We start from the raw sequence: 16772 nt of genomic DNA, 5'->3' as shown, positions 1-16772 counted from the left end.
CCCGAAGTGGTCGAATTCGAGCCTAGAATTTCACCTTCTTCTTGCTTGAAGGCATCCAAAATTGTCCCGGATAGTCAAACACTCTACCCATCCTTATTTTGAACATTTTGCACGTTGGTTTGGAATTGTTTTGGACAAAAATACCTAATTATGCACAAATCTGGGATAGTTTGTTTGAATGTGATACATCTATCCCAAACCACACTTTCTAACATTTCTCAGCGGTGCATTCTTCTACCACAACTTATTATCCCACCTTCTCCAGATGTTGTTCACCAAATTTTACGAAAAGTTTCTGTGACTTTAGCACATATTTCTTTTTTGTTCATGAAGCCGACAAATCCGAATCACATTTGTCGGGTTCACTTCATCGACATTGTCGGTTCCCAGTTGAAGGAGTATCGTCCCACTGGTATCAGGCATTTCTATTTATGCGTGTATTAATTCTCTTTATTGGGATAAGTAAGGGCGCATCTGTCCATGTAGGCAAACGCCTCCACTCCCCCCAAAAAGGGGAAGAGGGTTCGGGCTAAATTGGGTGGTGAGGCGGAGGACATTTGGTGCATAATCACGGTCAAAGGGCAAGGCAATATCGCTAGTCGTGCCCACCCCTCACTAATGCCTCCTAGAAGCACACCAAGTTCACAGTGCGTTGGCGAGAAATCTGCAAGTATCATTTTGCTGAATCTGAAAGCCTAGTTGTTAGATAAAGTCAAACAGCTGATGTTGAATTCACGGTGATAAACCAAATTCCCCTCGGATTCAAAACGCTAGTTCTTGTGCGTTGTCTGCATTTTATTTTACTTAAGAGACTTAAAACCCTCTGTGATTTAGTGCATTTTGATATCGCCTGCCCTCAAATTTCATCGCTTGTCTTAAAGGAAGGAGTCAGTCGGCTACATCCAGCAGCCCTACTAGACTGCACTTGCTTATGCTTTGTGGGTTTGGGCGTGTGCTACATCACAGATGCGGTTGATCGCTTTCTGAGGACCAAACAGCAGTCACGTCTGAGACTTATCTCCTGCATGCATTGCGATACCACGCAGAGATACGACAATGTGTTTCTTGCGATACGGTGAGGACTAGTGGCGCCTTCTTACTCTTAAAGGTCAGCACAGGGTCGCATACCCCATACGTCGTACGGTCTCAAAAGGTTGATACCTGGGGGAAGGAAATGCTGTGCCAGCAACTGCAACCTCAACCTTATTTTCTTTCTGCGTTTCCCCTTGAGGCTATTTCTTCCAGCTCCAAGTGAAGAGCATCATCTTTCCTTGTCAATGCCATTAGTCAATCGCATGATCACATTCGAAAGCGACAGTAGGCACATGAGAAGTAAAAGTGAGATAGGAACGGAGGTGGGTGGAGCGAGCTGCACATCTAGGCCCTGTGAGGTAATCCATCTTCCAAAAGTGGAATGTGGAAAGGAATGGATACGAAACCATTGACTGTAAAGCACTATCGACATGGGATAGGTTAAGCCTTTAACCGCGACCCAACATAAATCATTTGCGTTATTTCGTCAAGTAAATAACCAGATGTTAAAAGGTCAACACTTTCATGGCCTTAATGCAGTAAGGCATATGCACTTTGCACGCCGAGAGATTCTTACCTTTGACACGAGGCGCTTTCCAATTGTCTGGTACTGGCACACAGACATACACACACACCCTGCAAAACTCGTCTTTTCAAGGCAACAAAGTAGCACTGCGAGCAGAGGTCTTGATTATCCTGGGTATTTTTTTGCCTTTCACAGTAATTCTTCCTACTTCGCTGACGTTGGAGGCCAAGCCGGATTAGGGTGATGGATGGAATGGAACACAAAGTACACACACGCACAAGACGGAGCCCTCCCACCTAAAGCGCTTTCTAAAGTGAAGAAAAACTCACATACGCAGGTGGGTGTCAGTATTTTTTGGGTCAGGAGGGACGAACTTTGACCATGCCGAAGTGTCTGCATACTAACATCCAGCCTCAATCTTTCGTCCCTGTGAGTCGGCTTCGTATGAACGCATGACTGCAGGAAAATTAGCTGTAGGCTCTTCCAAGTTAATAAATAGGTGTAATCAACACCGTGGGGTTACAAGGCTTTCACCCTCTTAAGGTGTTTATATGGCAACAAGTTAAAATACGGAACGGTAATGAATTTAGTTATCTTTCCCGTCTTTGAAGACACATGCCTCTATACTACAGGCATGGATCTCTCACCATAGGACCTTCGTTGATGGCTTCTCAACTATTCTGCGAAAATACAATGAGCTTCCTTTCATGTTAATGTGCCCTTAAAATGCGTCAGTCCATCCGTCCACACAGCCCTCTTAAATGTTTTCTCCTCTATTTTCTGCTTACATTGAAGCCACTTCATATCGGTTAAATGAACTTGATGGATGGGATTTTCAGGTTGTCTGTTTTACAAACCGAAGTTAACTGCAGAAGCTTCTTGTGTAGCCGGAAATTAGGATTTACGTGTCATTAAGGACACGTTAAGTCGGGATTAAACCACTAGGGATGGTATTTTGGATACTTCCGTTTGCAACCACATTAACTGCAAATCGGAAATCAGGAAAGCTAAGAGGCTAGGCGGATCGGACCACCTACAAGTCGTTAATTAACAGCATATGATGCACACATGCAGACCATCAATTTCCCTTTTTTTCATCTTTTGCACAGACTTATTTTGTTTGCCAAATGAATGACTTATGACTAAAAATAGCTTTTCAAATTTTGCGCACAATGCACTCATCACCCCCTACCTCTAAGGCATGCGTTATTTCATACACCATCTCCGGACGATTAGCTTTTCTATTTTTGAGTTTGCGCTTGTGTGTACGCATTTGCACGGACTAGTGAATCCTAGCCTTGACTGGGGGGAAATTCGCCATCTTCCTTCTATCCCCACCCTGACAAGACAACGCAGCGCAGTAATGCTCACTGTCACATATCACAAAGCAATACAATACAAGGCAGAGCAAGCTCTCCTACGTCTTGGTTTATAAGTCATACCTCATTTGGTCAACAAACTCAGGAGTGAGAAGATTGGCACTTTAGTGTGAGATGAGATAAAGGTAGTGAGGGAAGGAAGGGAGGTGCTGACTCATCTCTACTTTTAACTTCGACCTCAACTTTATCTCCACTCATACCGTACATTCCCTGTTGACATTTCTTCAAGCTCCAAGTGTTGATCTTCGCCTTTTCTTGGCACCGGCATTCGTCAAGCACAAGACTGCCTGCAAAGTAGAATGGATGGTTAAGAGGTGATTGTGAGATAAAAATGGACATCACTAAAGTTTTATCATTTCAATTTCTCTTAGAGGTGAATCCTTGCATAAAAGTGTAGGTTGCAGGCAGCTCGTGTTCCTTTGGGAAGGGCTTACATGTTATGGTGATTACCATTTTAAAAATAAATACTTGGAAAGTCCTCTTGTAATTACTTATTTTTATCGAATAACGTCAAATACTTATCTGACTATTTTACCAGTAATGAGCGTATTTTGGCCCGTCTGCATTATTTGGTGTGAAGATCTTAAGTGATGAAAATATCTATGGTAATACCGCTCTCCTAGACGCTAGGCATCCGATTCAGTTATTTTATATGAGAGGTTTGGTTTCAGAATATGGACAAAAACGTAAAAAAACACTTTCTAGTCTTACAATAAACGCAAATAATGTGGCCTACCGCATTTGTTTGTTTGAATAATTTGGCCAAACACACGCATAAGACGAAGTGACAGATTTTGCTGTCACTTTTCGTTATGAAAGATAGGAATAACAATAAACGTGGAGAGTTGGACCTGGCATTCCTTTATAGTTTTTTTTTGATCCAAACCTACTTTAGTCTCCATCAGTTAAGATTTTCTTTTGAAGATCATTAATGACTGTGCCTGTATCTCGATTCTGATCACTCGTTCTTCATTTGATCTTAGTTTGACAAACTGATTGTCCAATTTTCTAGACGACTAAAGTCATCCTTTAACTGGAATCCTCATGCTGTGATAAGTTTTAGTAGTCACATTTACTAGCCCTCTTACTACTATTTCACCTCATGGCGAGCAAAGTCCTGCTATCAATCACGTAAACCTAAGTTATGAAGAAGGAGACTTCGATCGTATTAGAAGGAATGCAATCTCGACATTTTATACCTTTTGACAAGTTGGCATTCCGGAAGCCGTGCATGATTAATGACCATATATTAGGTCAGGCTACTTAGAATTGGGATATGCAAAACGCAATATAAAGTTCACTTTCAAGTTCAAATTTAGTTAAGCATATAGTGTACACTCGAACGCTATCAGTATTCCAAATACATTTATTGAAATTGGACGGTTTAAGAGGGCCATACTTTCTTTATATCCGTGCAGAGAAAAGTGCCAGGAAAGAGTTCTATGGGTAGTTGGAGGATATGTAAATAAGATTTTAATGATAAAAGGGAACTAACTGTGCAGTATTTTCTGAATGTTTTATTCAATAATGTAAATGCTCTGAGAAGGCTATAATTCTTTCTCGATGGGACGGAAACTGTTTACAACTTCTCTAAATGCTCTAACAATCCAGCTCGCTCTAGCCACCTCATTACAATCTAACTTTACTTCTCAAGTGGCCATTTGGCTAGCTAATGCCAGTGATAAGGAAAGGTAATGCTTTCCACTAGAAGCCTGGGGAAATATCATGAGGCAAAAACAGCATGAGACTGAGGTTGAGGTTGAAGGTGGAGATGAGACAGCATCCCCTTTCCATCCCTCGTCATCCTATCACATCTCATCATGAAGTGTCAATCTACTCAAGTATTAGCTCGGTTTCCGTGTGGGGTAATGTGTTTGAGGCATGGGGTATGAAGCCTTGTATAGTCCTTTGAGATTAAAAGGACGGTTTTTTTCCCAATATCCTCACTGTCCCCGCCGTATCGCAGAAAACACCTTAGGTACCTTTGAGTGGTATCATAATGCATGCAGGCGATAGGTCTCAGACAAGACTGTTTCTAGATCTTCGATAAGTTAACAACTGCCTCTGCAATATATCGCACACGTAAACCCACGAAGCCAATGCAAGCACAGTCGGGTGGGAGATGATGTAGGTGGTGGTGTGCTTCCCAGAAGTGTGGCGTAGAAGGGAAAATAATTCTTTGAAGGAAGGTTAAGGGCGAAAGGCACAAAACTATTTCTCATCACAAGTCAACCTGCCATTCAGCTAACAAAGAGTTAAACTGCTCGCCTCTATTCTACCCCAAGTGAAAGATGTGAAGAACTTCGTGTGGATTGGCTTTGACGCTTATTATCATCTTTAGTTAAAATTTGGCACGACTTTTCTTTCTCACTTGATCTGGGTAGAAAAGATTCATTCTTCCACGCGAATTATACGCGACCAAAAAAAGTTATTCCCGAAGTTGCACCCTAATGGGGAAGGGTAAGCCCATAGTGCCAAGACTAGCAGGTCCTGCTGGATGTGATTCATCAACTTGGAATGAATCATCTCCACAGTTAAATGGTTTTAAAAAATTGGACTCTGTAGGAAGCACCTTCCTACCGAATGCTGCACCATAGAGGCCGTACGAGAAGCTTCTTCCTCTTTAAAAGGGATTTAAATACAGTAGTTATGGAATCACATCCATTAGGCCCATTCAGTAGGCATTTGATGGCATGAGGGGGAACATAGTCCTTAGGTCAACAGAGGGGACCAAAGCACGGACATGCAACTTTCTTTGCTTTTATGTAAGCAAGCTCTTGGCTACCACAACCCGTTATCACACAGCGATTTACCCAGAACCACGAAAGCTTTGTTAATTTACAATGCGCCTTTTTGGGACTTTGGAATGTGATCGGCACAGGTAACATCCACACCGTGGGAAGACGTTTAACAATTTAATTCTCCTTGGTAATCTCCAACCAAGGATGTGAAATCCGATCCCATCTGCTAGACGAAACTACTACCAAATTCAGGTGGCAGTTTGAACGAAGTCTACTTAGCAATCAGTCTTGCCTACTTCGATAAAAACAACTTTGTCAACAGTCTGTGGTCAGTGGTGAGTGGCAAGAGCTTAATATCGCCCAGCTACCAACCGTCCGATCACGGCATTTCAATGAGGATAGATGGATGGATACGGAATGGATGGATATGCGGTGGATGGTGACAATATCAATGCGTGTTGGATGGCCTTGAATTCTGTCATGTTCCAAGCCAAATGATTTTAGCCCTCCTCTCTTTCTATGTACATAAAAATAAGGTCTAGAAGGTCTTGAAATGCTAGTTTTATGATTCCTCCTGAGGGGTGTTGATCCAAATTGGGTTTGCTAGTTCAAGGTCTAGAAATGCGCTTTTTATGATCCCCCCTGAGGGATGTTGATCTAAATTAGATTTGCTAGTTCAGGCTAATGTTACCGTGAAAGTCACTTTTTCATGAAAGATTGGCATCAACGATAAGACAGTTATGTGACAGAAATAGGGCCAATGAGTTGATGTTTGTATAAGGCAAAAAAAATCCTCAAAGCGGCATCTCTTGCCACTGACAGTGGTCAAGAATGGGAACGGAGTTCTTACGGTTAATGGGTTTTTTTCCATCCCCATCATCGTATTTTTGGCAGGTCGTATTCGAAATCACGGTTAGTGGTCCCCCACACCATGAAAGGTTCTTTGAAATATGTAGACAGAACTCCAAAACGGCACTCGTTGTCAGTGCAATGGCCTTAGGCCGCAAACTAATTTTGTTTGACACTTTCAATGGACTGCGCTCAAAAGCTGTCAAATATCGAGATGTCTGGTGTAGTGGCAGAAAATCAAGCCTCATGACCTCTAAATCAGGAGTCAATGTGGCAATGGATTCATCCCCCAGGCCCTCGTCATTCAGTCCATCCCCCAGCCGAGTGGGCCATATCGTCGAGTCATTAATTTTTCCCTGTGGTAGGTGCGTACCTTACAGATACACAGGAGAGACCGCATGAAATTCATATTGTGCTACCAAACACTTGCCTTTGGCCCGTGTCGGCTCTCCCGTTGCACTGAGTACGCGAGGAATCCCCTGTAGTGAAACCGAAAATTAACTATTATGGAATGTACGCAGCAAAGCATAAGCAGAGCGAGAGGGAGAATAAGGGCCAGTATTGTGCAACTGCTTTGTGATATAACAGATATTTATGGCTCACCTAAATGCCAAAATAAGCTGTTTTTTTCCGGCTTGGATCGGTCTTTATTTCTTTCTTTTACTTGACCGTTCAGTCTTTTCCCAAACAGTAGACTTCGAAGTTATATTGGCACTCCGGTAGAACCTTTCGTGCTCAATAGACAGGATTTTTTCCTTAGCTAACTCAAAATATTTCTGTGATTCAGGGAGTTTGAAGATAAGGACCCTAGTTTGGGTTTTGAGGAGGCATGGAGTTACGGTTGTTGCCCCACCGAGATACAAATATTCCTTGTAACCAGGTAGGTGCCTGAAGCCATTACCTGGCGCGATTCCTGCAAAAGTTTAGAGGAAGAAGAAAAGGCCATTTTTGAACCAAGGAAATTGCATTATTTGAGTAAAGTAGGTTGAAAGTTGCGGCCATTGCCATCTTTGGCCACAGCCACCAGCCAGACTGGGGTAAAATCTACTCCAGCCTTCCGAAAAGGAGTTTTACTGAGCTATTTGGACAGCACACTTTCATCCTTAGCATAGTTAGTACCCTTCAAAGCCACAAGTAGGAATCATTTATCGTAAGGGGGAAGAGGACACGCGTCACATATGTGCGACGTTGGTGGTGAAAGTACTGAATGAACAAACGTTTGCAAATACTAATGGACAATCGAAATTCTTGCTCACGCTATGATTGAGCATTTCTTGCTACAATTTACTTTCATTTTTACTAATGGCTGGTTACGTAATTGGTGTCAGCCTCTTCCCACATTCCCTTATCCCTGCTTTATCCATCCATTCATCCACCCTTCCTTCCATCTCTTATCCAACCATCACAGTACGCGCTCTTTGAACACCACCTCAAAGGAAAGCTACGTAAAGTGGATTTAGAGCTTTAATAATCTGTATTTCTTAAGTCTAGCAATTGGAGACATGGAGCAGTTATCATTTGTTCACGTAATCCATCTTAGCACTACAGACGGCTGCAGAATAGGCGTTGTTAAATGACTCAAGTCGGGTGTCTCCTCAGTTCTTAGTTCCCTCCCTGGGCAAAGAGACAAAATCGTACTTGTCCCGGTGGTATCAGTCACCCACAGGATGTTTTCCTCTTCTTTGCTGTTTGAGTTGGGTAATTAGCTGAAGGAATCATGGATCGAATTCGTTTGCCACTGCCACCAATGTAGCGTTCGGAGTCCTCGACAAAGGCGTTACCAGGCGCACCGCTACAAAGGAGGTTTTACCGCCAACTTAAGTAAGGACTGAGAAGTGCATGCAGTCAAAGCAGTGTAGTAGTTAATACAAAATTCAGAAACATCCATCCTGATCTCTTGAATAAGACCTCAACTCCACACACAAAGCTAAAGATTCTTGATCTCTCTCCCCCGGTGCACACCACCGAAAGTAAGGCTCCTCACACCTCTGCGTAGGGATTGATTTAGCACCCAAATTTAACCCTTACGCACACTCTTCAGGGTTTCCCAAATAAAATGCAAAGACACTTTGTCATTCGTGGTATGGGTGACAGGGCACTGTTTCTCAGCAGCGCAATCCCTTAGGCTTCGGCGTTGCCCCAACATTGGGAATAGTCACTTGACGCGTCACCTTAGAACTGCCGATCATGCGTGGTTGAATCCACTCCGAGGCACGTGACATTCTGAATTGCCAGAATCAAAACTACGAGAAGGTGGAATTCACAAACCTGTATGACCTCAGTAGGAGTCAGGAAATTGTGCCATGACCTATCAGAGTTAAAGAATAAAATTAACCTAACTGAAGTCACAAAGTAAGCATTTTCATAAAAAATTCGTATTCAATAATGTTTTTTACAAGCAAACTGTAGAGGACTCTAAGTCACCCTTCAAACACATCAACTTTAGGTGGAGTGAAAGTGCGTTTATCACACCAAGTTTGCTTTGAATCCACCTCCCAGACGTTAGCATTCTCGCCCAAAGGTCACCTTTTCCATCGACATGGTAACCACTGTTGCCTGTGCAGGAGGAAAGCACTTGACCGATCCTGATTTACTTGTTCAATAGCCATAAGGCCATTTGGGGCTTTACAGCTAGACATTCTCTCGCTTCTGCTGCTTTCAGTGATGATTAAAAACATTAAAGTATGAATTTCTAATTTTCTGACTTTTTAATTTCACTGACTTTTCCATCCCTACACGCAAAGGTGCATTGGCTGATCGATGCAAAAGGATGTAAGCCAGCCATTAAATTTTTTCTCACCCTAAGACGGAAAGGCGCCGGTGGCGGTAGTGGTGGTGGGGGAGGAGCTAGAGAAGGATGGGGGAACAATTGTCGGTTTGGTAACCCCAATAATAGAAGGGTTGACGCGCACGTGCGTCATGTGTGCCTTGGTGTCCCCTTCTCCTCTCTTCTCGCCCCCACTTCAGCCTACCCTCTCTCGTGTCCGTCAGCCCATCGCAGTCCATGGCACTTGCGCGTACGCATAAATCGAAGAGTGCTTCAGCCCGTCTTGCTGTTGTGATAGGCCACAACCCTCACACACCCAAACACAGACACACGTACGCACGGGAAGCGTGGGGTCCACTAGAGATTGGTGCTATTGTGCCTTGTGCCCCACCCCCCCGCCTCCTCCCCTCCCCCATACACACCTAGGTGTATGTGTGCATGCGCGTGTAGCCCAAAGATCGGTTTGCTGCAATTTTTTCCGTCACTCCTTTCGACCGCGCGACACTGTAAGTACAGTCATATCGGCGTATAAACATCCATTCTTCCATCCACCAAGACAGAGGGAAGGAGAGAGAGCTCGCGCGGGATAGCATTCACTCCTTTGTATACCTTTTTCGATAACCCCAAACCCAAAGCGGCCACCAGAACGGTGATAGCGCTACCGCGTGGATTTTATGCTTTCGAGACAGGACGAGTAAGAGGACACAACGACAATGACTTCAGCTGTGGGTGAGTGGGTTAAGGTCATGCCTTTCGGGTCAGTAGTGGCAGATTTGAGGGCAAGCAGAACGCAATCCCTTTCGATTCTCTTATTTTGTTTTAAGATATGGATTTGAACTATCCTTAAATAATTGCTCGGTTTTTAAATTGAGTTTTTATTGGTTATTTGATCGGCAGTAGGCTTAGTTCATGACTGGACCCACCTTCAGGTGGAAGTAAAGCTCCGCGGGTTTCAATGGTCCTATTCCACTGGATTTGTTTTGGCACAAACTTTTAATAGCCTCTTTTTTGGGTATTAAACCAGTTTTTTTTTGCTAGAAAAAAAGTGGCATCCGGAGTGAACAGCGTTGATTAGACGCATCACTCGGATTACCTAACTGTCAGCCTGTCAATTCCCATGGTTTGTTGGCACTGAAGATGGAAGTCGTTCTATCATTTCATTTCCGTAGTCTATATGCATTACGGCAAATTTTATGATAAAATTAGAAGTTTTTGCCTTATCACATCTTTCCATTGCATAAACAAATTGAATGGCAACCACCTTTCCCAAACCGTGTAGCACTTGTAAAGCTCTTGATAGGCCATTTCGCCTCTCAACAGGCAAAAGCCATAAGAAATTGAATGACAAATTTTCTGCCTTCCCTGTTACTTGCTGTCCAAAAGGGCTTTGCAGTACCTTCCCCAATCAAAGACTCCGATCTTCGTTTAATTTAGCCAAGCATTATACCACCTCATCTGTGTGGCTACCAGACGACTGCCCCCAATTACCGCAATCCCCATAACTGCGTAGTTCGTCCTCCATGATGGATGAATTTGCAGGAGAATTTGTAACATTAATTTCTTTTTGATAATAAACCTGGCTACAAATCCCTTTAAGAACCCCGAAAATCTAACGCCGATTTTTTCTGATGTTCTCACCCAGCAGAACAAGACTCTAAATGAGTCTTTGCCGCTTAAGATATTCTGAGCTACTTTACAGTTTTTTTCCTGTCAGGAATAGCTCCCAAATTCACAGAACAACCCAAAATTCGAAAGATTGGCAAAGCCGTAGAATTTGAATGCATTCTGGAGGCCAAGCCAATCGGTGACGTGAGGTGGTCCAAAGCCGGGGCGCTCATCAATCCCGGGGGTCGGTATACCATTAAAGCGGTCACCAATGGTAACAAACATGTGCTAACCCTACAAATCGCGGACATAAATGCCAACGATGGGGGAGAGTATGTGGTCTTCTCAAAAAATGCCAGTGGTGAAGCCTCCGCCAACATTAAGCTGAACCTCGGACAGTCCAAGTGAGTCTTTGCGCTCATGCTCTCCTAAGGTTTGACGTCTTATAAAACGACAATGGTTTATAAAAATTAAGTGAAGTTTTGTGTTTTTTTGAGAGAATTTAGATGCCTGGACCAGGTGTGAGCCCACAACTCCTGCTTGTGCTCTATGGAGTCGCCGAACGGACTCATGACCGATTTACGTCACTGACGATAGGGAAGGGAAGGATGTTTCCCCTTTTAAGCACCTCAATAATTGACAAGATGGGCTAGGTGAACCACAGAACTAGATAGTGACAACAGAATTTGGCAATAAAATTACCAAAATATTAGATCATTTCTTGATTGGATTTAATAAAGTAGCAGACGAATTCTACCAATGAGGGAAGAAGGCGAATGTAATCACCGCAATGATGCTGCAAACCTGCACAACCATAAACCTCTTCTTATGAAAGGGCAGTGGATAAACCCTTCATGCCTGACATTCATGTTGATTTATCTTTGACACCTTTGCTGCAGCCATTCATGAGCATCTTTATAGGACAACTTGTTTTCCTAGGATCAGAACAACATTTATGGGGGGAAGATGTTACGAAATAGAGTAGACGGTATTCTCGGTACATATTTATGGCGGTTCTGTAGACTTTGCCTCTAAACCTCTAGCATTTCCCGGTCACAAAGCCTTCAGGGTAAGCAAAACTAGTCCGCCGTAGCGACGGAAATGGCAGCTTGGTTATCCCAGCGATCAAAATGTTCCTGGTGAAGGCACGCATCAGTTGAGCGTTATATAGTCTCTTCGACCCCATGTTTCTGTCTTTTTGAAGGCCCCAATTGAAAGCGCCTAAATTTCCCGAAAAACCGGTCATCCGAAAAGACGCTGCAACCGGAGAAATTGTCCTCGCCTGCAGCCTGGAAGGCAACCCCCGACCCGAGTTGACCTACTTCCTCAATGACAGACAGATATCTTCACAGCCAGGAAAATTAACCTTTATCTACAAAGAGGCTGGATCGGATGTCTATGATTGCGAGATTCGAATTGCCAATCCCACTCCGAATGATGGCGGAGGCTACAAAATTAAAGCAGTCAATTCGGCGGGCGAGAGCAATGCTTCAATCAATCTTAATCTATCAGGTAAGATGTTTCCAGCCCTCCTTTATTTGTTGACTTTGCGATCCAAAGGGGGTTTTCTGCCAAGAAAGACCTTCACTTCTAGATCAGGAAGGTCATTCTGCAACGGCTATTTCAGCGTTGCGGAGGAGCACCCACGCTGAGTTGAGATGAGACTTTCTGAGACCGAGGATGCAAATAAGTGGCTTTGTGTTTCATCCTCCTCTTACTGATCTGCATCAAGAATTTGTAAAACTTCTAAGTATTATTAGGTCATAAGGTCATAATGTCAATCGATGATGGACATTGTAAGACATCAAGCAAAAAGTCACATCAAATTCTTTTCATTTTTGAGTAGGCACGAAACATTTCATAAAAATTCAAAATCCGCTCTCAAGTGACTTAGTTGACAGCTGATCATCAATTTAAGTGACCTCTCAACTCGCTTCTTTCACATACAGCCAAAGCCTCGAAAGACGAGGCGCCCAAATTTCAGCCTTCATCGGTGCGCAAAGATGGCAAAGCTGTTGTCATTGAGGCTCGATGTACTGGTGTTCCTGCTCCAAAATTTAACTGGACTAAGGGAGGCGTGGAGCTGAAACCACGCGTTGGAAAGTACGAACTGAGCAGCAGGATTGATGGACCCGTCTTCGTCCAAATTCTTCGTATTCTGGTAAGCTTCTAAGCGATAAAGTAGAAACGCGGAATGTTATAATCTGTTTGGAGGGGAATTTATCCATCTCCTCATCCACCCATCTCCAATCCATTCATCCATCTATCTCGCCCTCTGCCCATCTGATCTGTCACAGTATTGCCTGCATAATTGTGTTTATGGTGGGACTTATAGAACTTCATCGACGTCGATGCCGACGTATATGTCTGCAATGCTAAGAACATGGCGGGAGAGAGTAAAGCCACGCACACAATCAAAGTGTACGTTTGTACTTTTTAAACATTTTTTCTACTTTTTACAATTGTTATAACATTGGTAAAGTCGATATCCACCTGAATCCTGACATATGACGGCTTATTCCTCTTCACATTTGTGCTCAAGAGCTTCCAGATAACAGTTTTTCTATAAATGCAGCTCTTAAGCTATAAACGGTAGGTGAGAGAAACCGATGGGAGTCAGGTGCCACCCTCAAGTCACCTATTTTGTCGCAAGAAAGCGATGCATTTGAAACTGCATCCATAATTTTATTTTATTTCTTGCCTTCATTACTAGCTAGTAATTTACACCTAATCGGCATTCACTCCTTCCCCAAAAAATTTCGGGCTTAACTAACTACCGATAACCCTTACTGCCGTCTTCTTTTGACTCCTTTTATAGACCCAAGATTATAGGGGCTCCCAAAGTGACATATGTAATGAAGCAGGCTGTTGTGGAGCTTCAAGCCGAAGCTGCTGAACAGGAACCCACTATAGTGTGGCGGAAGAATGGCAAAACTGTCACTCTGGACAACCGTTTCAAGCAATCCATTCGTACTGAAGGCGGCAGAGTAATTATCACCCTCTCTGTTGACCCCGTGAGTTCATTCATCATCTCCCCCTCGCCTGAACTTTGTCCTTAGTCGACTGACTTGTCAAGCCTTAGCTGGGTAAATTGGGCACAGCAAATTGTGGGGAAAGATCCTTTTTAATGAGGGTGATATAAAGAAGCGGGTTTTCAATGTCTTCATCTAGGTAACTGAAGCTGACAACGGAACTTATGAGTGCGAATTAACCAACTCCTACGGTTCCACGAAGTCCCAATTCGTCATCAAAGCTGGTGCGTTCTTTTCGTTCCCCCATCTTAGTGATATCCTTAGCAGAGAAACTGATTAGGTGATCAAAGAGCACCATTGACGCTCGAAACTCACCTACTCCACGACTGTCACCACATGGCGACTGCTGGTATTGTCAAATCCTTTTTTTTTTCAGCAAAAGATGAAGGTGAATTGCCAAAACTGGTGTCAAAACCCTCTGATGTGTCTGAAGAGGAAGGTGGGCAACTTGATCCACGTGACCTTGTTTATTCACCACCACTGACGCACTTGACAGCAATTGTTCGACTTTTAGGTTCCACTTTGTCTATGCGGATGAATTATAGTGGATCAACAGCCCCCACAGTGAAGATTTCACGCCGTGGAGTTGACGTGACACTGGACTCCCGAGCCCTCGTCAAAGTCGACCACCCAAATAAATCTATCAGTCTTACCATTCGTAGCCTCAAACCTGAAGATGTTGGCACTTATACCGTCCAGCTGTCTTCACGAGGACAACAGTGTGACAGCGCGACTTTCAATGTGACTGTTCAAGAGCAGTAAGCCAGTCAAAGTTGCCCCTAAAGTTGCTTTAAGAAGCACAAGATCGTGGAAAAGAGAGAGGGATAACGACATTAACACAGCTTAAAGGAATTGTGTTGTGCTGTGCTGTGTGTATTGTGTGGGGATACTTATTTTGTGATCTGTGGGAAAAAAATAAAGTGTGAACTCATGCGCAGACAGGGGTAAACAACGTCATACACATACACACACACACACGAACACACCCACCCACACTTGCCCAGGATCGATTGACACACCCGAGGTGAATGGGCCAATAAACGGAGGGGATTATGGCACGCCTGCCGTTCCTCCAATTAAGGTCATTACAAATTCCCACACACACACAGGCATACAGGCATTCAACGAGGCGTACGTCATTGGAAGCCAACGGTTAAACAAACTTGGGGAAGTAACTCACATATTTTCCAGGGGGATTATCATTCGTAATGGACCTGCGGAGGGCAAGCGCTCCATTAAGAGGGTTTGATTAAATAGCTTTTTTTGTTAATGCAATACACATTTCTTTTATTTCTGATTGATGTTTATGGCACGTGATAGAAACCCCATACCAACTGATTGATGAGTGATATGAAGGTGAATTTAGCTGACTCCATGTTCTTCTGAATGAGGAGAGTGAGTCCTTAACCCCTCACTCACATTTACTTTGTAGACATCGAGCAGACATGCACCATCTGCAACATGCATCACGCATTCATCCTCACCCGCACCTCCTCAGTCCTCGCGTTGCATTGCTGACGCGTTGATGAGGCCGACAATCGTCAGGATCCACTGCACTGCACTGCATTGCATTGCACCCTCATTACACGGCTCCTTCTAGCCGAGGAGACTACGACCAACATTTGACTGCACTTGGTACCCACTCCACCCACTCGCAAATCAGATGCTGAGGCACTAAACAGATGACTCTAAAGAGTAGGGAAAGTTGGATGGGCCTTTATGAGCCTCTGGTCAGAAGTCAACTTTCAACCCTTCTTTCTGCGTGTACAAGAGAATAAATACAATAGATAGAAAAAAGTGTTTTACTGGCTTTTACGCTAGCCTTACTACAGCATCCAAAATTGCTCGCTACCAACGCTTCCTCCGCTCTTCCTCTTCCCTCGTTTCCGTATAGTTTAGTCGTCAATGAAGCGCCATTGCATCCCTTTCAATCTTATGATGATCAATTCCACCTTATACACACCGAGCCTCTGACCTCCTCTGACCCTTCGCATTTCGGATTCGTTTAGTATGGATTGGTAGCCTTTACGTAGCTCTCAAGTTGTCCCATCTACTCTACTCCGACAATGCATGCGGTACTTTGCATGACTGCATTTCATGAGTCTGCGTTTACTGTCCAAGGCCGTAAAATTTTAAGCTGTCAAATGTCGTTGAATAAAGAGGAGGATGCAATTTACTCGGTGAGAGTGGAGTTATGTGGCACCTCTGACGTGTTTTTTTAGAATGCAAAATACAGGAGCAAACGACGCGACCCCAGAGCTGTTAACCACACCGAGACCTGGCAGTCGGCGGCCTTCCGATGTAAGTTCTACCCTTCAGTTCATTCTCTCTATGAAATGCTTCAGATTCAAATTCCCTGATAATCGATTTTGACACTCTGACAGCACCTTGGAATAGTTGATCTTAGTCGATAATTTGTAATTTCGTATTTTTTGACTGCATTTGGTATTTCTTCCTAAATACTTGCATTACAGGGCCGGGGAACATCTCCCAAGCCAAGCCTTCTCGACCCGAAGTTGTTGGAGCAACAACTACAAGCACGACGTGACTCTGCTAGCAGTCGACGCACCTCTCTAGCGGAAGCCATTCCCGGCTTCCCGATGCTCAAGCATCGAGAGGCTCCCAAAGTAGTGAGTCTTCCCATTCTCCTCCATCTCTATCCCCATTCCCCCATCCACTCAGTCAATGGGTCCCCACTAATACCTTTTTTGTGTCTTCTCTGTTTTAGGAGAAAGAAAAATTTATTGAAGACCTGAAGGATGTAAAAGCGAAGGAAGGTCAACCCAAGCCACATTGAAGTGCGTCTTTGTCAAGGCGAACGCCCGCTTCCGGTTGGTATAA

General features: G+C 43.8%; 1 protein-coding gene across 1 annotated transcript; it reads left to right on the top strand. All coding sequences in view use genetic code 11, as the record gives it.

Moving 5' to 3' along the window:
• Window positions 1-6803: 6803 nt before the first annotated feature.
• Window positions 6804-16728, top strand: EGR_02050 (Disorganized muscle protein; the record flags this gene model as incomplete). Its single annotated transcript, XM_024491299.1, has 14 exons — window positions 6804-6892; window positions 7315-7407; window positions 9334-9544; window positions 9593-9626; window positions 11009-11303; window positions 12104-12411; window positions 12849-13060; window positions 13235-13320; window positions 13718-13913; window positions 14071-14155; window positions 14308-14689; window positions 16154-16232; window positions 16406-16561; window positions 16660-16728. The coding sequence occupies 14 exons, from the start codon at window positions 6804-6806 to the stop codon at window positions 16726-16728; spliced, it is 2295 nt and encodes a 764-aa protein (XP_024354152.1).
• Between the last annotated feature and the right edge of the window lie 44 nt (window positions 16729-16772).

This window comes from Echinococcus granulosus (genome assembly GCF_000524195.1).
Source record: "Echinococcus granulosus chromosome Unknown EG_S00009, whole genome shotgun sequence".
In the NCBI taxonomy this organism is placed as follows: Eukaryota; Metazoa; Platyhelminthes; class Cestoda; order Cyclophyllidea; family Taeniidae; genus Echinococcus; species Echinococcus granulosus.
Note: the sequence above shows the minus strand (reverse complement) of the source record. Positions and strands in the feature narration are given on the sequence as shown.